This window comes from Melanaphis sacchari, unplaced genomic scaffold, assembly GCF_002803265.2.
Source record: "Melanaphis sacchari strain LSU unplaced genomic scaffold, SCAv2.0 Contig128_pilon_pilon, whole genome shotgun sequence".
NCBI classification, from domain to species: Eukaryota; Metazoa; Arthropoda; class Insecta; order Hemiptera; family Aphididae; genus Melanaphis; species Melanaphis sacchari.
The window spans coordinates 635,633-662,635 of record NW_020270519.1 but is presented as its reverse complement, the minus strand read 5'-3'; the positions used below and the strand labels follow the sequence as shown (position 1 = coordinate 662,635).

Here is a 27,003-nt window from a genome sequence, read left to right as displayed (position 1 = left end):
TGTGTGGTAATATTATTGTAATATATATGATTATATTAATATATTTATATTAGTTCATTATTTCGTCGACTTAAAAAAAAATTATGAGTTTCTACAAGTTTTTGAACACCTTCAATTGTGTATCTGGCACCCCTATTCTGGAGGCACCCCGGGCAACCGCCCGGTTCGCCCGTGTCTTGGGCTGGCACTGTATAAGATTAAGTATATTAGTTGAACTATAATATGTAAATTTATGTTTGATAAATAAATAGAAAACTACTGTTAAAGTAGTTTTTGAAATAAAACTTACATTACAATTAAAGGATTTAAAAATTAAAAAGGTATTTAAAAAAAAAAAAAAAAAAAATGTAATTCATTATCACTTGAAACTTGAGGAACTATTTTTAAAATTTATTTATTTAATTATTTATGTCAAACGCAATAACAGTAAATATAGCTTTAACAAGAATTTAAATTATTGTTACCAATATAATTGAGAAGGATACAATAATTAATATTGTTCGATTATGTAATATTTATAAATTGTTTAAAACATTTGGATTTGATGATTTCATTTAATAATATGATGTCGATATTACTACTTTATAATGATTTTCTTAGGTATACGGTTCTTTTAGTAAACTAATTTAATTAATTATATGCCACCATAATTATGTTTCATATTAAGTAGGTAACGTTATTGTTATGTTGAATGTAGATAAATATTATATAAAAATTGAAGGTGAGGTGCAAGCCATTAGAGCAGAGGTCGCCAACCGGTCGTCCACGGTAAAAGTTTAGTGGTCCACAGAAAAATTTGAAAATTATTTGTAAAGTTGTGTATAATAATCATAATATACAAAATTATTGTAAAATGTCGTTGTATGTAGTCTGTAGGTTTAATTTACTTACAACAAATAAAAGTAAACAAGTAATAATATTGTCATTATTATTATATATTATAAAATTAATAAACCTAATATCGTTATCGCAATGCATTAGAAGAACATTAATGATTCGAACCCAGTCTTTATTTTAATTTTTTTTTTTTATTGTAATCAATAATAATTAAGCTAACTTAAATTTTGTTATAAATAAAAAAACCATGTATTGATAATTTATAAAATATGCGTTAATTTAATTTTTTTTTAATTTGGTATTTAAAACTTATGAGTATAAGTGGTCCGTAGAATTTAGAGTCGTGGATTTAGTGGTCCGTGAGGTCCAAAAAGTTAGCGACCGCTGCACTAGAGGGTATTAACAATTTTATTATAATTGTTGCTGTGCCCATTCACATGCCTTGTTCTATACTCGCCTATGTTACTTTTTAAAAATTCTCTAATCATTCGTCTATAGCATTACACCAAATACATCCCCTTTTTTCACTTTAATTTGTTTGTATGTTAATTAACTGTTCACAATTATTCCATTGTTTTTTTATAGTGCTTGTCTCGTATTTATGTATAAAATAAAATAAAATTGTCAAGGCCGAGTAAGTTAGTTATTTTTTTTTTAACTTTTAAGGTAAATTAATATATGTAGATATTTTCAAAATTTAAGTTTAAGGTTCAAAGTTATTTTACTTTTTTTAAAACTAATTGCAGTTGCAAGTTTAATAGAAAAAAGGAACTTTACTTAGTTAATAATCTGCATTAAAATTGTTTTTTATTTAATACTTATACGTTATAAATTATAACTTATAATCCGTGCCAATGCAGAATAAGAAAATATAATGAATGTGATTTTTAAAAAAATAATAGAAACCATAATCAACATTGTTATTTATTTATGTTCATTTTTAATTAGTTAATTATTTAAAAAACTGTGGCCTTAACATTTCTTTAAAAATTTAAACGTCAAACTAGGTTATTTGCAAGTAATATTATTGTTGTTAAGGAATTTTAAATTAATGTATTTAGGCAAGAATTTAATTTTCTACATAAATGTATAGGATATATTGTATTTGTATGTCGTATTTCTACACTTATTTAACATATTTCTCTAAAACAATGCATTCCAATTATATTATTTGTTTCGTGTAACAGGTAAGTACTTCAAGGATGAAAATTGTTTTTTACATTTATCGATGTTTTTCTATTTTTAAACCATTTATTTTTATTTTATCATTTTAATGTAATTTAATTAATTTTTAATACAAATATATACTTGAATATATATATTACCCATATAAAAACTTTTTAGCTTTTAATATAAATTAGGAAATTAAAAATAGTATATTCTGAAATTCTGTTTTCATAACATTTGGTTTAATAGTATTTAAATATTTTTATCCGTATCAAATTTCTATCCTTCTATATAAATGTGATAATGTATTTATATATTCCCAGTGACTATACTGGATGGATACTGTGGTATCTTACACTCAGAACTCAAACAAATTACAACTAATTGGTCGGCTGGGGAGATAAATTGCGATTGAATTTATTTCCAGTGTAGGTCTTGTAGTTTATTTATTATGTATGTCTAAGTAAAGTATTTTGCTTTTGTATTAATTTCACTTTAGTTTAGATAGTTTAGAGAAGTGTTAAAAATACTAAAAGGTTAATCCATTGTTTTTCTTTAACTTGCACGATTACATAGCTTATTAAACAATTTTTAAAGGGCATTATTGTGTTTGAAAGGTAGTTTTGGTTATTTTTTAGAACATTAGTTGATAGATTTTAGGGCATTTAAATCAAGACCCTAAATATTACATGTTATTTATACGACTATAGCTTTTAGCAAGCTGGTCGGGATATTCTATTAGACCTATTTGGTCTCCGTCGGACAGTGGACCTTTATAATTTGTTTTATGTATGTACTACGTACTGACTACGGAATCACGTATCTTGCTTAATTTTTATGGAAACGTGTTGGTAACATCACGGTTTTTGTGACACGTGAAATGATAAAAAGCACATTCCGATACGAAATAATATATACGATAACGTTGGCGTGTTAACAGACCATGAATGTGTAAAATGTGTACATGAATCATACATTTGCGCGACGTTCCTGTTCGCCAAGCAAAATATTTGTTGACGTTTTCGCTAAAAGCTAGACACAATATTTATTATTACAAATAAATAATATTAAAATTAGTGTTTTTATATCTCGCAGGGTGGATATCAGCATCATAAACTGTGTTTCTCCAACTTTCGCAGCTTCGTATCACATTTTTAATTGTAATAGATAGGTGCACCTGTTATTAATATTATATTAGGTACTAGGTACTCAGTAAAAAATAAAATAATCGTATTTCTTTCTACCTCAATCCAATTCATCATTACCAGTATTACCAATGCATAACATTTATCTAACTTATCATATAAAATGTAATATATTTATACAATAATTTAAATAATAATTTAATTATAATTTTTACATAATTTTATCGGAATTTTCTGTGTTACAAAAGCATGTGTAATTTATTCATATGAATATCACATTAACACAAAATTCTATGGCCTACAGAAACATTAAATTTAAAAATAATATATTAGTTTATAGAGTGTAAGATTTACCTATATAGGTATTTATCTGTATGTATAAATTTATTTATGCAATCATGTCAATACTTACTATATCTATACATATATCTACCTACTTGAAATAATTTATCTCAAGCAAATGTAATTATTATTTTAATAGTATCGCAGAATGTTGAATCTGACGAGTGGTAGTTATTACATATATTCAAACATATTAAATACATTATTGCAGGAAGTTGTCAATTTATGAGTAATATTGCAATTTATTCTCTGTTAACAAATAATATTTCAAATTACAATGAAGCAGCAGTATAGTTATGTACATATAATGTGATGAGGAACTAATGTAGTAACTTATACTCTATAATACTACAGTAGGTATACGTTAATTAATATTTGACTCAAATTATGATGACTCAATTATCATAGAATGATTAACGTATGTAATCAATATAATATGTAAGACGACGACAGTCATATTGGTAAGTGAACGCTTAAATAAAGGAATGTATTGACTATCATAAAATGACACCAACAATGGTAAATAATATATATTAAATTAATTTTACATTTTACTGTATTTACTGAAAATAATATTTTTTGCTATTGTTAGTGTTTATTTGGGGGAATCAACATTTTCAAAATACTTTATTAGTTAATATATAGTCATATTAATATTATAAAAAACTGAACTACAAACTTGAAAAGCTCATTATATGTATAGTATATATTTTGAGTAATTTTAATACCTGTTAAATTTTGATGGCTGTTATTACTAAATTCTTCAATAATATAGTATTTTTTACTGAATTTTTTTTATCACTATTCACTATCATATATAATTATTAATTTTTATCTATAATTCTATGTTGTATAAGTGCGTTAATTTTATCTACGTATAAATTATATGTAGGCACTAAATCATGCATTTATAATGGTTTTATAACTTTGGAACTATATTTTATAATTTTTCATTATTAAAATATATTTGCTTTATAAGGGTCGAAATTAAACAAATAAGTTTATTGTTTTGTTTTTTATTCAATTTATATTCATCGGTGATGTCTAGTCTGTTAAAGTAAAAACAAATGCTTACGTAAAAATAAATTATATTTGAAAAATATGTTAAAAGGCCACCAACGTTTATTAAAAAACTTTTGTGAAAATGTATAATATCATATAATATAATACATACATAATTTATTAGTATAAAATCATTTTTTTTTTTTTTTATTCAAAACAAAGCTACGTATTGATTTAACAGTAATTAAAAAATTATTTAATATATTTTTCTGTTTACACTTTTAAATCAAATATTGTTCAAAATGTTTTATATTCCACGAATACAGGAAAATCGAATCTATACACCATTTAAAGTATTAACTTTTATTAGAATTTATTCAAGTATTAGGAAAAATTATCAAAAAATTAGTCTAAATAGTTTGTTTAGTGTATCTATATACCTACTTTCTAATTATAAAGAGTTATTTAGGAGCTCACACAAGAAAGCAGTTCTCGTTGACCTCCAAAAATTTGTTTGACATAATTTACTGATCAAAGTTCAAAAATGTATGTATATATACATCTTTAAAAATTTCTAAAAATTCTATAAATCATAGTATATTAGTACATTTATTATTTTGAATAATTGTTGCATACTTTTAAAAAAAATGTCTATGTTTTGTTTTTTATTCTTCTATTGCGTTTTATGTATTAATGATTTTTTTTTATTATATTACATTTTAAAGGTTTTTTTATACTTACCTATTTTAGTTAAAATTATTAATTTTAATAAATATATATTTATCGTTTTGAACATTCGAAAATACAATTTTTAAAAATTTATTAAATTGCGGACGTGTTTTATAAAATTTACCATTAAAATGTGCGTGAAAAGATTAATAATTATTTGTTATTATGGATTAAGTAGCATTAAAGTCGGACCCTATTGTTAGAGAAAACATAAGATTTACTCGGGTTTGACAACTTCACACAGCTCTGTTGACGCAATAGTTGTAATACCTACTTATGTAATGTTGTTATTGACACAATATTTATATTTAACTTTACGACCAATAAATACACATTTTACACGTCTACACACGTTATAGATTAAATTGATTTATATTTATTTATAATATTTATAAATTATAATCTATTAAGTATTTTCATCGATATCGGAACGGCACGACTACGACTTGTGCAGATCAACCGGAAGCTATCGGATAATAAATTTGTAGAATCATCGATTGAATTTTCAGTATGTACAACATTTATTTTTAACACATTTTAATTTAAAGCTATATTTTACAATCATAAAAATTATTTGGTATTTTAAGGTACTTAAGTACTTTATATTTATAAAGGTTAGGGGACTAAGTCCTCTATTTAAAACTTTTGGTGAGGTTGTCTCCTTAGTGCTTTTGTCCCTTCCATTTTCTGTCCATGGCTTCAGTTAGGTTATAGATTTTAGTTGCTCAAGTTATCTTATAAGTTGTGGATGGTATGAGAAGAATTTTTTTTTTAAGGGGGAGAGGGATACATATTGTTATGTTCTATGGGCAGATAGAACCTGTAATCTGTTGTAGGTTTTTTAATATAAATAATTTACAGTGAATTCTGTGGTGGCGAGGCGCAATTATAGGAAAGTTGGGAATGTCAATCATTGGGCCCTCGATGTTTACCAACTAATAAAAGTTTATTTTTATCGTTAATCATAAATCTTCAATTATTAATAGATAATAATTATTAAATAGCAAGAAAATCTAAATTGTTTATACTTTTTAAAACAATCATAACTCATTTTCAAATAAAAATATAAAAAAAGCTTATGAATTTCACTCGGTAATATTCTTATTTCTTAACTTTAAATTTGACAATAAGTCGATTCATTGTTTTAATGAGCACGATGCTACTGTGCTATAGCGAAATGGATTTTACCGTCAGTGTAGTTGTAGCACAGAATAACCAGAAAAGACATTTTTTGAGTTTAACACGGGTTCTTATGGAGTAGGTACAGATTTGCAATACCTGTTGAACAAAATAATTTTACATTTTTGATAAATTAAAGGATACACTGATGTTCCAACAAATTGAACAGTTTTGAGTGCTCAAAAAAGTGTTCTTTTTGGTTATTTTGTTATTGTAGCGTCTCATTTTATTATTTTTTCGTGATCATACTGGTTTACTCGACACTCGTTATCATGATAATACAAGGTCGTTATCAGATACAAGTAAGATCACGTGTGATGTACAAGACAAACAACATTTATTTTAAATTCTTATGTTATTGTAAATTGCAACTAAGATAATTGTGAATGTCAAAATAATTTTTAGTGAATTATTCATATTTTTAATCTAATATTGTTATTAATAAAGTTTAAAACAGTACAACAATTTTACATTTCTACAAATAATCATGGTAAATTAAATTTTACATAGAATTTTGATACAATATATCATCACAATAATGCTGTACTTTGCAATTCATGTTATTAGTATTGACTATTATTATAAGTGTAGTTAATTAAACCTTGATTATTGTATTTTTTAGGGTAAACCAAAAACCACTGTATTAAATGCCAACCACCCAAACAGTAGAAAAACAAAGCAATTGATTAAAACTAAACACAAGTAAGATATAACATTTTAAATTCATAGTTAATCGAATTATATATTAGAATAATGCTTATAATTTATAAATAATAATTTCATCTATTGTAATGTTCTATTATATTATATGTGATAACATAATTCATTGATAATAGTATTACATAAAATTTAAAACTTATAAAGACGTGTTTTTATCCATTATCTAGTATTATTTAAAGAATAACTTTATTAATAGGTTATTGAGAAAAAATTTTTTTAAATATATATTTAATTTTAAAATGTTTATTGTGGTTTTAGGATAGCGTTTCGGGATAAAAAGAAGTTTATTAACTTAGCAAAACCAAGCATATTATGTGAAAAATTAATTTGGTTCAGAGATAATGTTGATAACACAATTGAGCAATACACTCAGGATACTCTCTCATTATTAATTGAGAAGTATGTATTTATTATTAATACTATTTTGCATTTTATTTTTTGCAATGCAATTAGTCTTAAAGTATTTAAGGTACATATATTTTGAAATGGCTTAATTATGTTAGCGGTTAATATACAGTTAAAAATGAATAATTCTTATAAATTATTTATCACCATACTTAACTATGTTTAATATTTAACCAATAATATTACCTTATTTTAAATCAGAATAATGTTTACCTAAAAATAAAATAATATATGAATATTAGTTTATACACATGCTGTGTTTTGATTTGTTTAACAGTTTCATAAAACATAAAGAATAACCACAAAAAAATGGTCAAATTAATTCAATTTAAAAAAAAATTTAATATTTATTATTAAAATTTAAAAAAAAACAATGGTCTTATAAATAGGAAATTATTGATGTACTTAAAGTTTAAAATAAATATGTTAATATTTTACCTACTAGTGTTAGAATAGACCACTTTATTCAATTTGATATGGCGAAGTAAAAAATCTGCTCTAATAGCTAACATTTTACTTTTCCATTATTTTTGGGTTTCTGTCCTATTGTATTTACCTATTTTGATTTTTATTTAAATAATTATTGATAATAATATATTACTTTAATTTATAATCAAGAAAAATATTACAGGATAGTAATTAATATTAATCACAAATTTATAATATTAAAAATTATTCAATAATGGTTATTAAATTTAAAAATTTGTTTAATATATTCTTAAAATTTATGAATATGGTATATACTTAAAGTAATAGCATTAATGTAAATATAAATAATGCTCTGAAAATCTATTTCCAATGTATATTGACAAAAATGAATGATTGATTTTTGGATAATAATTATACAATTATAAAAAAAATATTGTTACTAGTAATCATTGTTTATTATTCCTCCCTTTTTAAAATAAATATAAAATAAAATTTGAATTTTTAATTTATACACAGAAAAATTAATATATTTTATTATTAATGAGTACTTCAATATTAAATAATTTAATTCTTTTTATAGATATCTTAGTCGTTTTGACCACGAAGTCAGTATAATTAAAGCAAGACATAAAGATAAGGGCAATCGACGATTTGCTAGTCGAGAAGATGTTATTAGACACACAATAGAACGAGAGAGAGAAGAATATAATACAGCTGGCATTGGTGAGTATATAAAATACTAGAATCTTTTTTTCTGGAATAGAATGTGTATTTATGCTTGAAATTAGTAAATAAATGAATTATAAATATTGAAAAATAATATATTGGTGGCAAAAACTGTATTATATTTTTAATGTGATCATTAGTATAATAACGGAACAAAATAAAAAAGTAAATATTTCTATGGGATTCTACTAATGAGAATCTAAATTTGCAAATTTATGCTTTATTTAAGTGAACAAGAATATTATGATTTTATTATCAATATCAAGTTTATGTTATAAATAAATGTTTTCTTGTACTACTAGAAATATCTGCTATCTGATGGGGCTGTAATTTTTTTTTATATCATAGGTAACTTTACCTTTTATGTATAGTTAATAAAATGTGTATGAAAATGTATAATGGCATAAAAATAACTCTTTAAAATCACCAATATTTTCAGAACTTTTATCTATTTATTATATACAACATTTTTGATGTGTGACATTCATTTTGGATTGATTTAATGGTTGTATATTTAACAAATAAAATTATAATTATTTTTAGAATATATATTTTTAAGTTCATGAGTCAGTTATATTTTTAATAACTTGTATGTGTTTCAGTTAATTTTATTGACTAATCAAATTTTTTTCTGAGATTGTATTTGTTTCTCTTTTTAAAAATATTTAGTAATTAAATAGTTATAATTTCACCTGAAGATTAATAATTAGGTTGAACATATAATCATATTTTAATGTCTAAGTCTTCATTTAATCTTCAAAATTCCTTGAAAAATGTAATTAATTATTTTAGTATTTATGTAATTAATGTATTTTTATAAAATATATATAAATACATAATATATTATATTATTGCCCAGGATAAGCATTTGATTCTTAATAAATAGTTGGCTCTATCAACCTTAATATTAATGTATAAATTATTTAGTTCAAGTATAATCCTTATGGTAATATAAATAACCAGGTATTTATCTTAAACAATAATTTTCTTAGGTATATCAATAATTATTAAAATAATTATTTTATTGTGAATTTTAATTTTAAGATATTAACTTTTTCAATAATTTGATGGATATAATGAATATTTAAAATATTTTTTTAAATGTTTTAGTTTTGAAAAAATTGTCTAGCTACTAAACTAGTATATTATCAAATATTTGTATAATCATAATTTTAATAATAATAATAGTAATAATAATATTTTAATTTATCTAATTATTTAATTTGTTTAAATTGTTTCTTAGAAGTGCCAAATATACTTGAAGCCAGTCAGTTACTGTATTTGCGCACCTGGGATGGCGACATAAAGTATTTACCAAATATCAAAATAATTCGTTTTCGTTGTTTAAATAAAACTTAACTAAATCATTGTTAAAAATATTAAATTATAAACGTAACTACCATATATTTTTATATATTACTATTGTTGTTCATTGTTATTATTCCTAAAATATTTTTCCTTTTTGGTAAAATTTAGGTGACATTATGTAATGATCACTTGAGCTTAGTATTTGTTTATTTCTTTGATTTGAATTAAATATAGTTAAGTGCTATGGACATTTTTATTTCTGATGTCACCGATCAAAATCAGTTGCCACATGGGTTGTTTCTTACATTAAATACAGTATAGTTTCATCTGTTTTTATTTTGTTTTATTTTCTACTTTGAAATGACATATTTTGTATCAATGAACTACTAACAAAAGTTAATTGTTTTTTTATAGTGTTAAAAATATATATAATCAATATAGGCACCTAACTATTTAACAAGTATGACAAATAAATACCTAATATTTTAAAATATAAGAACTAAAAGAAGAATGTAGAAACTTTTTCACCCTATTTTTTTAAAAAATTTTGTGGGTTTGATGGGGTGGAGTAATTTTCTTTGATTACTTTTTTAATATTTTTTAAACAAATATTTGAATAATTTTTATTGTTTTAATTTGTATACCCTAAAAATGAATACTGAATATTGAACTAGTTTTGGTACTATAGCTTATAAGCAGTGTTCGAATTGGGAAAAATTAATTAGAAGAGCTTAATACAATGGTTTAAAAAGTAAAAACTGCATTCTAAATGCAAAATGATTAAACACAGACCAGTTTTGCCTACACTTCTTGATCATCTCTACATTTATATTTTGTATACACCTAATTAATGTTAATAATTATATGAATTTATTTTCACCTATATATTACAATTAATTGTCATTTAATACAATAATTTTATATAAATAATTAAAACTTCTCAGTAAAAAAAAAATTAAAAATTATAAAATGTATTACATTTTTCAAAAAATTATAATTACAGTATTATTGACAACAATTTAAATCCATATTTGATGAAAAATTAATATGATTAATATACATTAGATCATGCTGTCTACTATTCCATTAAAAAATAATAGTTTGAACATGCCATTAAAAAAACTCCGTCCCTCTGCACACCACTTCAATTCGATTTCGAGCTTTGCTTATAAGGGTGGTTGTACTATTTGAGACTATATTTAAAAACATTGAAATAAAGTAAATCGTAATTTCTTGTATAAACTTTAGTAGTTGAAACAAAAGCATTATTAAAGAATAAAAAAAATGTTTCCTACTTTCTTTTCATTGTAAGAAACTATTTTATTATTTTAATTAAATAAGAATAAAAGCTGTTATTTACTAAAAGGAAGATGACAGAGACAAAAGAAAAGTTTTCTTAAAAAACACATATTGTTGAGTCAAAACATATCTGGATTAAGTCCTTATAAATAATCGTCTTTACGAATATTGTTTGTATATTATTTGAGTTCCTTGTGTCATACATATTATTTCCTTAGTATTTTTTATTTTTTTTTATTAAATTTCGATTTGATATTTTTGAAATCGATTAAAATTTAAAGGTTGTTCAATAAATCAAAATTTATTTGAAATAATCATATTTTTTTTTGTAGTGTTAAAAAAATATTTAATTTTTCTCTTTAAAAAAAAAAAAAATATAAAGTTGCTTAATGTCTATTTTTCACATTACTAGTAACCGTGAACCCACAATTAAAAATAATTCAAGTGTAATTGTTTTGAACTCGTGAATTTTTTAGGAGATGAGCATCGAATGTAAATCAACTTCTCACTCGTAAAAAAAAATGTTAACAAACAAGAACCTATTGCTATGGTTGTAATTAAAAAAAAAAAAAAAAATAATAATGCGAAATATACATCACACATCACGTATGGACTATAATATAAAACTTAATAGTATATGTTTAATACTATGTTTGCTATTAAATCATTTTGACCGGAAGTTGGGTAAATACATTTAACTCATCGGGCTCCCAACGCATAATAAGTGATGCGCTGTAAAGTTTTGTATACATTTGTACACGTATAATACATATCTATTGGTATTATATTATTATGTCATTCAAAAAATATATAAATTTTTTGCCCAACAGGATCCAAAGCAATATCCCCCGATTCCGGATGCGTAAATCTATTTTCGTTTCGTTCCCTGTATCCGATTTTTGTTCGATCGCGATTGCAGATTAAAATTTTGTCGCAGAAACAATAATAATAGTAATCACTATAATCATTTTGTATATACATATAAGCGCTTACCTATATTTTTTAAAATATTGTGTCGCACAGTCTGTGCCCCGCGAGTCGTACACCCGTGGAGTAAATCGTTTTTGTTTTAGTCCGTTGCGCTCGTGTCGGATTACAAAAATATATATACACACGCCATTATTATTATTATAGAATTCGGTAAACGTACGCGATTTCCCTTCTCGTTTTTCTCCCCCTCGCATCCCGGTTGAAATCCCTCCGACCCCTTTTCGTTCACCTACGCCGGCTCTCTTTCCAACTCTATCCTCCTCCCAACAAACCTACACTAGTCGACACGTACCATTCGGGAGCGTGTACGTGACACAAAATTTAACTACCCATCTATCCCAATGCATTTACCCGTCTACCCACGACAACGACGACGACGACGACGACGACGACGATGATGATGATGACGGCATATATATATTGTGCACACACACTCGAAATCAACCGATTTTTACGGCGTGCGGCAGCGGCGGGATCGTCGTGTTGGAGACGCCTGCAGGATATATATAATATATATATGTGTGTGTGTGTGTGTATAAATAAATACCTATATGTAGATTTTTATAACAAACCTCCTTAGCAAGAATTTGGCCAAGACATGGCGGTGGCACGGAGTGTCTTGCACCATTGCTGCGGTATCCACGCCGCACACTTTTCACCGCCGTATGCAGTTTGTGATGTAGGTACACCTAAACATGCCCTACTTACTGAGCGTGTTTGTATAACTGTATGTGCAGGGTTTAGACGTCGCGTTTGCTATACACGTCAACGAGTCTCGACTATTCTGATCGTCACCGACTCACTGGCCGAACGTATCCGATCACTTACCTATGTGTAAATAGGTATATGGGTATTAGGTACCTATAGGTATATACAAGCCGTATATGTATGTATATAGTATATTTAATTATACAAACCAGCTGAATTACCTGGGTTTCGCCCGTCTACCGTTATGAAAGAAATTGTTGTACCATATCTATTTAATCTAACTAATTTTTTAATTAAAATTTAAGTTCATTTTTTTAAACATTTATTTGTGTTTTTTGTTCTATTCTTTTAAATATTTATTTTATAGTTTATTTTCCTCCGCCCGTGAAGTTAGTATTTGGAAAATAATAATACATTTTTTTTTTAGAAAATTTTTTCACAAAAGCTATGATAATACTTCTGGGTATACTATGTTTGCTTGGTGGTTTTCTTATTGGTGAGTACCTATTATAACTGAAAAGACTGTGCATTTTTTTTTACCAACCCTTGATAAGGCGACATATCCATGAACCAAACAATTATTGTGTAAATGTATGCCAAAGCATTTAAAAGATTGCTCTTGTATTTTATTGATTGTCATCGCAAATTCGCAAAACAAAATTTTACCGGGTACCGTATACGTTTGAATTGAATGGCAGATCTGTTGGAATCATGAGAATTCTCGGGATAAATGCACGTTACCGACATCAGTGCCTGTAAACATTTTAGTTTCTATTATATTATTTTTAAAGCCCATTTTTTTGTAATCTCGTTAACGATAAATTTCTCGGAACAATTGATACCTACGAGTATACGCATATATCAAACACATAATTTGACGGACAAAAAGACAAGGACAGCTTGTAGGTAGCTAGAAACCCGCCGGATGTCGCGTCGCTTATAGGTATACAATTTACACGTTTATTTTAATTATTAATGAATAATTATTTACTAACTTTGTCAGACTAAATTTATGCCTATGACATTCGCGTGATCACAAGGGACACATAAAAAAAAAATCCTATCAATGTTGAACCGATAGTTACCGAGTTTAGGTACTTAACACAAAAAATGCACTTACAGCTTTATATACATTTATATATTACTAATACAGTAAAACCTGTCCTGTGTGGAATTACACGGGATCAATAAAAATTTCCGTTTTAAGCAGGTTCCCATGTAACTGAATAAAAAGGAAAATTCCGTACTATAGAGTTACAATATTATGCACGATTAAGATTTAAGGCTATAACATTTTCCAACCAATAATACAAATTAAAATGCTGAAAATTAATAAATATCATAGGCTACAATAAATTTTAATTTTTAGTAAATAATTACGTGATATTTATAAATTAGATATTTCGAAATAATGATAAATTTCAATTCCAAAATTTGAAGAACATAATATTTAGTAGGTATTAATTAAATAATAATATAATAAAATAAAGTAAGCAGATTAAAATTCGTGTAAAGTTTTTGTCCAGTTTTTTCTTTAACAATTAACAAATTTCTTCTATAACTTTTATTTTTTCATTTAAACTTCATCAAATCTTTGAAGACATTGCGAGAACAAGTATAAGACGATACGAAAGACAGGAAAACTACGACTATACGTACGGTGTGACAATAATGAGCACTGATGATATAGATTCAAGATAAAATGTAGTTATCTATGCACACGTATTCATATTGCTGACCTCAAGAATTGTTTAATAACAAAATAAAAGTGGGTATCAAGTATACTTTTGTTTATTCTATGATATTATGTTTTACCGTTTGTTAAAGGTATATATGATTTACTGGATCAAAAAAAGCTTTCCGTTTTTCATTAGACAGGTTCCGTTTTATCAAGGGTTTAATCCTGTGTTAAATCATAGAAATCTGCTGGGTCCATAATACATTTCCGCACAGAACAGGATTCCGCCCTAACAAGGGTTCGTACAAGACAGGTTTTACTGTACATTATAATAAAAATAATAATATAAAATAATAATAATATAACATTAGTAGATAGATGAATACACCGGCTATACACACACACACACACACACACACACATATATAAATATATATATATATGCCGCGCGTATTTATATTACACACATAATACGTAGGCAGCAACCGCGCAGGTATAACGTTTTACGATGTGATCTCGGACAGTGCGCGCGACGACGGTCTTCGCTGTAATAACATTAAACGAGTTCATAAATCACACTGCGGTTTTGACCGATTGCGCGGGTTATCGCGGGTATAATAGCAGCTAGTGGACTTGCAGACTTATTAGTTATTATACGCATATACAAGAGTAATACATATATTATACATGTATACCTATGAGAATATATTATGATAATACACCGCAGCGAGTCTGTAACATTATTATTATTACTATGTTTGTGTCTCGTCAGTTGTCCGTCGCGACGTATTTTATTCGTCCGGGGACCGTCGCTGCACGGTGCGGTGCGGTGATTTACGATCGGCTTTTAACAAACGCATTAATAATTTATTATCATTATAATATATTGTGGCGACGGTGACCAAAGAAACCGGCCATTGCGGAACAGTATAGCGACGGTGGTAGATAGTCGAAAAAGAAAATATACGAAAGGGAAATTAATAAACAGGCGCGCTCGCCCACCCCTAACCAACCCCCCGGTTCTCTCTGCCCAGCACACCGAAGCGTGATTTGTTGTAGGTACGCGTGTTAACCGCGTAAATCTGCAACAGCAGCATTTTCAATAGTGCCGCAGGTGTCGCTAGCACTTTTCTACTTTGCAGTTAGTATGGACTGAGTTAATTATCGGCACGACGCGGTACCTACCTACTTCCACGACCAATATCCGGCCGCGCAACCATTCTTGCCGCCGATCGTTTTCGTTTTGTAAACGTTTAACTTTCCCCACTACCATCACTACCAGTACCCCCATTGAATACGTTTATTCACCTCATTATTATTGCAAAAGGGAAATATTATATAATATTTTATACTATTTTCATATCTGGTACTCGTGCAAAGTCGATTCTGAAGATGGGCGGAAGTGTGAGGTACGCACGTGATCGTTTATTAAAAAACAATATCGTGCACGAGAGCCTGCACTTTATATATATATATATATATATAATATATATGTATACTGAATAGTGAATATACTTTAAACAGTTTAAACCTACATAGGTACCGGGCGCTAACCTCTGTGCAGTGTCGGGGTACGAGGCTATTGTCACCAACTGCCGTCGAAATGAACGGTAAACGATAAATTATTAATTAAATTGTCACCCTCTCAAGGGAACACTGGTGTGGCATAGCGAGTTAGGTGGCGGTGATCCAACGAGAAAATAAAAAAATTAAATAAAAATGGAATTTCAGGCGGACATTTAAAATTTATTCGGTTACGAAAATCTTACCACATTTTGGTCGTGGCGAGGGTGACGGCTTCGCGGAGTTTCCGTTTGGGGGACGCATTTACTACACAGAAACTAAAAGTTATGATTTTTTTTATTATTAATTTTCTTTCTTATGTATAAAACTAACCGTCGCTTATGGCGGAGAAAGTTTTATTCGGTACTTATACTCTTATACATATATTAGATGAATTGTAGTTATTTTAGATTTTTAAAAATATGACGTGACCTCTTGTACATGTAACTTTACAATGATATATTGCTATCAGGTAGAATTCAATTCGGCTAATTAAAAAAAAAAAAAAAAAAAACAACAAAAAAACTATTTGAATAAATGTTACTCGTTTGGATCGAATAATATTACGCAACGGTATTGTAACATTCCCCTTGTTATAACAGAACTCGCGAACATAACAATAAATTATAATATTTCATACTACCAGTGAATTACATCTTATTGCATGGGCTACACAATAGCAAAATACAATTTCGAAAATTTTTTGGTTTGACATTATGAGTTATGATTTTAAGTGACCTAAATCATATTTCAGATTATGTATTTAGTTTATGATACTAAATACTAATACAGATAATATGCATCAATGCATCATGTAGTACAATATGTATATGAGAGTATAAGTAGAAACACATATGACTTGATAAATAAAAATATTTATTAGGTAATAATTATTGATGCTATTCATTTTGGGGTTATTTGGGGTGCATGCCAGTGAGACAGAGAAAAAGTATAATAATACCAGATTATAATATTTTATCGTCAATTTTCAGAGTATTGTGAATATTTGGGTCGGATGCTCCACTAACTAAATGATGCAGTAACATGTTAAGTAGACACACTTGTTTGTTTAAATTATAACATTGGAGAAAAACTGACATATGCATCATTATAATATACACATAAAATGAATCTATGATATATTTCATAATACAATAATACATTCTTTTATAAAAAAAAAAAAAAAATAGTCAAACAGCGCGTTGTATGGTTATTATATCAATGTTTTCTCTAGATTTTCCAAACTAATTCTGCATACCTATTAATATAATGTTATATATATATATATATATATGCAATAATTTATTGTCGTCAAAGAATAGAAAACTTGTCTTTTTTTACAAGGATCATGTGAATAATATAAGATATTTTGTGCATCCTACATCGTATTTTTATCTCGCCTGTTGGTATTATTCAGGGTACATGGCGGTAGATAAGTGTTGTAGGGCTGGATGTGATTAAAAGATATGATTTATGATGATATGTTGATACGTACTCTAGTACGGTGAAAACGATTGATAATAGGTTGACATTTGCAGTCACAAATCCAACACATGCCATAATACATGCGTTAACAAATACGAACTTGCGAGCCGCGTGAAAAACTAAAATAGTAGACAAACGCTTTGCTGTTAAGTCGGAGTCCAGTGTACCCGTCATCGAGGAAGTCACTTTAATGGAAGTATTAAATGTGAGTTCAATGATAAATCGTTGCATATAAAAAATGATTTTGAATGGAGACGGTCGTCATATTATTATAAACAAAAAAATAAAATAATAAAAACCATAGGTACATATCATTATAAAATCGCTTCGCTCAGAATCCCAAACACGAAACGATGATCGAGAATCGAACGGAGGAGATGGATGAGGATAAAACTGCTGTGGCAATCGTTTTGTACTAAGACAGTATATAGATAGTACAAGATAGTATTATGTGGTATTATGGTTCATTATCGTCTTGGCCATGCTTATACCGCTGTCAATAATTATGGTATTTTCAATAGCGAGTGAGTAAAGTGGCGATACTTTCCTTTAATTATCAGTTGTCGTCGTTTATTTTTAATAAATTATACCACCTTATCATTTATAATGCCATTTACCAGTATTTATTAGCATTTGAAAATTTAGATTGAAAGTCGTTCAAGAACCTGAATGTAGTTCGATCATTACTTTTTTCTGAATCGAGAAACATCGACTACTAGGTATTCTAATTTAAGCAATGAGTGCAATTCAGCCATCTTTTCTCCAAGCCTTGTACTATAGCATCATGACTCAATAGAGTTATGACGCCTGCCACTTAACCGCATTTCGAATCTCATAACTTTTGTCTTCATCGATACTATCTAGTTTCCCCATTTAATATCATTCTCGCACTTTAGACATTTTATTATACCTACCTAATACCTGTTCATTGGTTAGGTTAGGTTATGCCTCAAATTAGAAACATGAACTATATTCAAGAGATACACAATTTAAATGATGTGTCATTGTATTTTTTCGAGATTAATTTATTGAATATTTAGTGATTTTCACCATTTTTTTATATTCTAGTTAATTTTGATGTAAATTTACTCGAGATAATTCAGTTGGTCGAATTTTAAGAAGTTTTATAAGGAGTAAAAGGGTTCGGATAATTTGGGTACAAACCCTTGCTTTTAGACTTTTAGTAACTAAACAAATTTAATTTAATACTCATACACACATGTATTTACTTTATTATATTAACCTTGTATTTAAAATATTATGTAAACAAAATTTATCTTTCGTTCCTATTCAGTTTCAAATGCGTATAATTATTATAATATATATTTTTTAATCGAAATGCTTTACATACTTGACCAATGACTTTGCTTGCTGCTGGCATGCAATATTAAAATAACCGACAATAAATAAATTATAATTCATACAACAAATTTATTAAATATTTGTAAATAGCTAATCACTACATTTTTTTTTTTAAATTTAAATTTATTTTTTTCTATTTTGCAAATCTTTAGTACACAATAATGATTCACTGATTTATAGTATGCACCTATTTCATATTTGCCTTTATAATAATTTGTGCTACATAGTAAAATCATATCCATTAAGACTAAATATGACTCTAATATCATATGCAATCTTAAATTCTTACATAACGTTATATTTTGTAATTAATACACATATTTTCAAATAATACTTGTTTTTAAATTAATAAAATATATATTTTAAGGTTAATAGACCTTAAAAATGATTAAACTTAATATTTATAACATTTTTAATTTGTATTATTTATAGCTACTTATACAAATACTATGATAACTCGACAATTAGAAAATAATATAAAAGGTAATGTTACGATATGTTACAATACAGCTATTTATAGTACTTAATCTATAGAAAAAATATGGTTCAATTTTGAAAAAAATAGATTGTATCACTAGTAAAATTGGTTAACCCTAAAAGACAATTATTAAATGAATTTTAAATAATTGTTGATTTTATTTGCTACTTACTAATATTAAGGTAACAAAGTAAAGACGATAATTATTGACAATTTTTTTTTCTTTTATGACCATTGAAGACATAACTTTTATTATTCTTTCATTAACCGTAATGTGGGTAACAAAAATAAATCAAGATTAAATAGAGATGGGTCTATATTAAATGGTATATAAATCATTAGGCACAGTATGATATATTAAAACTATATAGTACTTTTGTATATTTTTATTAAAATATTATAAATTATTAATAGTATTGTATTATATAAATTGTTGTAATTGAAGTTGTAAGTTAAATATAATTATAATTGTTTGCTATTTAAAAACATTTTTATTCAAGATCTTCAATTATACATTTTAATTAATTAATCTCTATTAAATATAAACGATTCTTTCATTTAAACATTTTTTTTTTTATTTTTTTTTTTTTTGGTCAAGATAAGACGAAGAATCATTTTTCTCCAGAATTAATAGACCTTTTATGGGTCGTAAACTTATATTTTATTATTAAATTAATTAGTGTTAGGACGTGGTGTGATGTATATAGGATGGATTCACTGATTATAAATCAGTAATTATTTTTGAATATATTATGCTTATTGTTTATTAATGTACACAAATCAAATATCTAAATAGTCTAATAATTTATTATAATTATTTTAAATTCGTATAAAGAGAGTAGTTGAAAAATATGTTTTAGGTATGTTAAGTTGAAAAATAATTATTTACATCGTTGTTTATTTTTAGCAACTCCTATTTTGATTAAAGTTTGACAAAAGTTATCACACCTAAAGTTTATTAAGATTCAAGAAAGTTTTAACTAAATAATATTATAACATATGTAACATATTATTGTAAGTATAGATATTAAAGTACGTAATATAAATAAACAATTATAAGCAAGGCTTGCACATAGACCCATAGTATGTATAACATTATTAATTAATTAATTTATTACAATGACACTCTTAGATTGTTATTTTGTTTATTATAGAGTATTATTAAACTGACTAAAAGTAGCTAAATATACTGATATTTAAAGTGATACGATTTGAGTGAAATGTTACTACTTATTAGTTAAAGTCTTAAGGTCGGTTTTGAGTCAAATTCGAAAAGAAATGCCTTTCAAAATTATATTTGATAATAAGACAATTAATAACTATATCTTGCGAGAAAATCGTTACAAAAGAATATATGAGTTTTTTAATATATTAGTTTGAATATTGAAATATAAATTATGCATGATATGCAAAATATGATTAATTTGTATAGTATATATTTATTATAGTGATGTTTAATTATTTATTTTCCATTTACAATGCTTATGGAATTATATACTTTATTTTGAATTGAATACTTTATATACTTTACTTTCTAGCTGTGAATCAACAATTTTCTCACAAGAAGTAGATTAGTGGTTATATTATTACATGCGAAAAATAAAATATCTGTAGAATTACAATTATTGTATTCATATTTAAATAAAATTTATTAATTTTTTTATGTCATCAAAAGTAATGTTATTGTTGATGATCCATAACCACTGCATGCATAGTCTTAAAATAAAGTTTCTTAACCAAACTTTTACAACTTAATGCAATTTTTAATTTACACTAATTTGTAATTTCAAATTTAATTAACTATCTGGCAGTTTACTACGCAAGTTAATTTCATCTAAACTAAATTAAATTTAACATGTTTGATAAATAATCCCATAACTAATTTAATTTCAAATTCATAAATCAGTTGTTCAAAAATGTTGAACTATGGGAAATACATTTTTTAAATACATTTTTCTAGTTTTTTGTTATAATGGATGCGAAGATTGAAACTTTAATAGCTATTTAGATGATACAGACAGTAGGTTGATAAACACTTATAATTTATAGGTCTAATTGTAATTAATAGGTTATAATTTATAAATATAATCTTAATAATTAATGAGTGCCGGGGTTTTCTAATATGAATTATAACTTATAAGTATTTTTTTAAATCGGTTAAGATGTTCTTTTATTTTTTTCTTAATACTTCTATTATTCAACATAAATGTAAGAAGATTTTAATTTTAAGGTGTCACTTAAATAATAAATAACTAACTAAACAAAACTGATTTTCTCGAACACAAATTTGCCATGTTGTACTTCTTAAGACGAAGATAACACATACTAGTGTGTCGTTCTCTTTAGATATGTTAATTTTATGTATTTCACCTTAAAGTAATTTATATTTTTAAATATTCAAGAGAGAACATTATTTTTATCTAAGATAAATTGAAAAAGTTATAAGATAAAAACTTCTATAATAAACATTAATTAATATTTCTAATCTAATATTATGTCCAATGACCCTAGATTCCATGAATTAATTTTTAATAAAATAAAGATAAAAATAAAAATATTTTTACATTTTAATGATAGGATTTCAATAATATAACAAATATATTTTGAAATATGTAAAATACTATAGTTATGTTGCTCAAAAATAATTTTCTTTTTCTTAGGTATTTAACTTTTTTTTTTGCAGACACCAAATTGATTGTGAGTTGGCCAAGCATCACATTACTTCATGACCAATTTCATAATATACTTCTGATATAAACCATTGAAAAACCACCAGAAGTATCCATTTTTACTTATTCAAGATTTTGAAAATAATATTTTTGTTGTAGTTTACATGTATACGCGCATGTATTGTTTGCAAAAGCATTGGTGTATACATATTATGCGGGAAACTGCACTGATTTAAATAAATCGTTCGAAACAAACTTGTTATAAAAACTTAAATTTGTTTTCATTGTTTGTTCTAAAACTTAGTTTGTTAAATTACTTCTAAAAAATTGTTTATTTGTAGTCGTGTTAAAAGTATTTAATTTTTTTAGTTTAACTGAATATAAAATTATGATTGATAAATAGGCAGACTGTATATATAAGTATGTTGTCTGTTTTTATTCATTTTAAACTTATTTTCATTAGGTATTAGAAAGTTAAAAATTCAAAAATGGTTTTATTAGATACTGAGATGAAACGAAATATCGGCAGTCCTTATGATATAAGGAATATTTATAATAACTACTGCAGTGTGTCGTTTAAATTATCTTTGATATTTATGATAGAAATAACGACAATGCACGGCATAACCTTTTTGATAGTGTAAAACAGTAATAAAACATTCGATTTCTCTAATACAACAATACGTTTTTCTATGTGCAGAAAATAAGAAAATCGAGAGGAAAGAGAAAATGAGAGAGAGAGAAAAACGATTTATGCGGGCGTTTTCTCGAACTTCGCATTTCTCATTGTCTCGCAGCAGGCCGTATGTGCAGTATATCGGTAGCGTAGGTCGTGTGCGCACAAAACTACTATTATTCTCACCCTATCGTCAGTTCCCTTCATTTCAGGTTCAACAGCATTATAGCGCTCTCTCCTTCCCTATGTCGTTCTTATAAATCGTCTTATCGGACTACACAAAAACGCAACAAGAAAACAATTTCTTTCGTATACCTATGGCTATGGCGAGAATGAAAAAAAAAAATATTTTAGAGCACACATAAGTGTAAATTTACTATAAATATATATACATATATAATTTATTATCTACATCTTCACATAAATATTAGTGGCTCTTCTATAAACGTTTATAAATTTCGACGGTACTACGTTTTTTTTGCACAAAATAATAAGAAGAATGAAGAATACATGTGTATAAGAAATAGGTGCATTTTATTCGACACCTCTATAATATATTTAAAATATGTATTTGCGCACATGTCACGTTGTGGGTTTGAATAGTAAGTAGATGACTAGTCCAACTAGTTCTGTAAAAATATTCATAAGTTAAAATACTATTAGTCAAAACAATATTTAGTCGATATATTTTTAAATAAATTATTTTCAGATGAGATAGTTATTTTTGGTTGACGTAATTTTGATTAAATTCTTTTCGAATAAAATACTCGTACTACATGTAAGTATTATCAAAATATTTTTGGATAATTAATAAGAACCTCGTGAATTTGTAGAGTGTATGCATAATAAGGTATATTTTTAATGTACTTCATATATTAATATTATACGCTAACATTGCTAAATGAGAATAATGATGAACATTGAAATAAATCAATAAATTTTTATTCATCTATCTATGTACAATGTACACTGTACAGGGGTGATTCATTCAAGTACATGCATTTATTATTTTTTTACGTTATTTATACTTTTTAAAAACAATACTTTTATCATTTTTTATCATTATTTAAGTTTTGCTTTTTTGAATAACTGCATACATTTTTTATTTCGTATTCCAATGTAGAATATTGTCTCTAATAGTTAAACTAATTGTACTATATAAATAAAAATAATATCTTCCTCACTTCTTTTACTATATTTAACTATATTTTTTAAAATATATAGTTCATATTCTTATCATATTGATGCGAAATGCTGATATAATTATATTATTTCGTAAGTTAATAGTTTGTTAGCATTGAATAGTTTATATCAAATTTATTTTTAATAACACTAAAAAAAGTAAGATTTTAATAAAATAAAAACTGGAAAAGTCACATTGCTGTATTCTGTATAGTTGGTTATCTATAAAATTCCTTGTTATTTTTTAGGTTACTGCAATTGATGTGTTCAATTTGAATTCAATGATAAATAAATGCTAACAAAAATTATTTTTGAGTGGTAAAGATTTGTTAGCCTCAATCAAAACAAAAAAAGTAATAATTGATTAATTTTACTATGAGCATTTACGCAACTAATGGTAGGGTGGAATATTTTTTTTAAAAATATTTTATGTAATACCAAACTAATGTAATATTATATAATATTTTATTGTTATTAACTTATAAGTCAATACTGAAGTTTAAGTAGAAATTTGTAAATAGATAATACACAGTTATGATTTATGAAGAATATTGAATTATATTTTAATACTTTAACTATTACAATTAAATGTTTTACGAAATGTTAACTATAAAATAAATTTTAATTTTTTTTTGGTTTTTTAGCTTAAAATAGTAATGAAAAATAAATGTGCGTATTTATTTTCAATGTTTAAAAATTTTTGTGAAAAAAATCTTATGACATATCTAAAATCTTGTATTAAATGTTTAAGCTTTTTGGCTTATTGGAAATCAACTTATAACCAGCTAGACTTGATCTAAATATTTAGAAAATTTCGTTGTGTATTGAATATTTTTTGAAATATAACAATATAGTAAATATTATTGAGGATAAATCGTTTGAATTTTACTTTTTATATATATTTTAGTTAAAGTTTAAATAATAGCAATAAATAAATGTAGCTTTACACTAATATTTTTTTTTTCGTAAAAAAACAATTTTCGGAGTTATCATATTTTAAAGTCATAGCTAAATAATAAAAAATATAAATATAATAAATATTTAAGTATAAAATAATTTTTAATAATTTGTTGAAACTTTATTTTTAAATGTCTAAAAAAATAGAAATTTTGTTATTTTTAATTGCTGTAAGAATAATTTATAATGGACGTTTAGGTATTTTCTAGTTTTTACTTATATAGTTGGTGATTGTAACATTTTAACTGGTCCAGAAGGTGTCAAAAATAAAAAAAAATAAAAAAATGAAAGTAATAATAACAGTATACACTAATACATTATTTTAATATCACTTATAAATTACCGGCTCATTGCTCCGCTAAGAATCTAAAACAGTTTAAAATGTATAATGGTCTGCTGGTTTTTATACTATTTTGTTTGCGGTAATGGAGTTGATAGATATTAAAAAATTGTAGGGGGTATATTTTATATAGTTAAAAAATCGATGGAATCTATGCCTATGTATTATGAATATTTGATCTAAAAGTGAAATACTGAAATATAATATTCATTTATGTAATATTTGAATTTTAAGTAATATTCAAACGTTGCTGTTGTGCATATTATGTAGTACGTATATTAGTATAGTAATAATAAAATTCCGTATAAAAAAGTAACTTTTTCTTTTACATTTACTTTTGTAATAACTTATTGCTTTGTAAATATGTGTGTTTGCGTATATATATGTAGACAGCATTGTGCATGTAAAGTATATAATAAATTTATTAAATACAGTTTTTTTGAATAATATATTATGTGTGAGTAACATAGTAAATTTAGATATATTTGAAAAATAATATGAACAATAGTGTAATTCTTTTGAAAGTCATTGTCATGTTTTTTATTATGAACAGATCATATAATATGATTATTATGATTGAAATTCTAAAACAATGATATATCGAACTTAAAAAATTGTTTTAGTTGTAATTATTTACCTACCCTAAGATTCTTCATTTTTTCTATTAATTAATAAACTATAAAATAGGAGTAAAATAGACTTTTATTTATTATCCATAAATATAAATAATAATACTATTTTTATAAAATATAGCGACTGATAATAAAGATATTATTTTCTAAACACTGAACTTATTTATATGTTATATCATTGTAGTTAGTTTAGATTTACAATAGAGTACCTCGTAAATTTTATTTATGGTATTATACTGGGTTTAGTTGAATATTTAGGTACCATGAAGAGACTGTACGTTTTCTGGTAATGTTTGGCTCTTAATCATTTAGAATGCAAAATATTTTTTCATCAACTTCAAAAATTATTTTAATACAAATGTTTAATACAATTATAATACGTATCTTTAAATAAAACTTAGAGTTGTATAATCTAAAATAATATTTTGCAATTTTCTTCATGTATACTTTATATTGAGAGTAGAACTTTAAATTATGATATGATGGTTTTATATATTTCCTTATTATTTTTTAAGAACCAGTTTAAGAAACAAATCGTTTCAAGAACTCATTGTTTTTGTATATTGTGTTTGCTGCTAATATAAAAATCAAAATGTTTAAAGTGAAATAAAAACCCATGCGTTTGGAAAAGATTGAATTCAAATTCAACATTAAACCCTCTGAAAATAGGCTGACATAAATGGAAATAGTTCTGCAATCTGTATTCAGATTAAGGTTTAAGATAACGTTTTTTAAAATTAGATTATGTTTTTAGAATTGCTTTATGTATGTTTGTACTTGCATTTTTTTGTTTGTTTTGTTAGAGATTTTGCTGTTGATGACTATAAATGATTATATTGGGATCACAAGAAACTTGAGATTAATCCACGCATAAATTTCATTATTACGTATGTAATATGTACATTAGTTATGAAAACAAACATAACTAATAAAACTTATTGGAAATTACTGAAGTATGATTGATAATTAAATATAAATAATAATAATTCGCAAAT

The 27,003-nt window shown here is 25.6% G+C and overlaps 1 protein-coding gene across 1 annotated transcript; it reads left to right on the top strand.

Moving 5' to 3' along the window:
* Nucleotides 1-6,857: 6,857 nt before the first annotated feature.
* Nucleotides 6,858-10,072, top strand: LOC112591063 (translation machinery-associated protein 16). Its single transcript, XM_025334715.1, has 5 exons — nucleotides 6,858-6,891; nucleotides 7,024-7,103; nucleotides 7,380-7,520; nucleotides 8,536-8,678; nucleotides 9,925-10,072. Exons 1-5 carry the CDS (start codon nucleotides 6,889-6,891, stop codon nucleotides 10,038-10,040), a joined length of 483 nt encoding a protein of 160 aa, XP_025190500.1. The 5' UTR covers nucleotides 6,858-6,888; the 3' UTR covers nucleotides 10,041-10,072.
* Nucleotides 10,073-27,003: the final 16,931 nt, after the last annotated feature.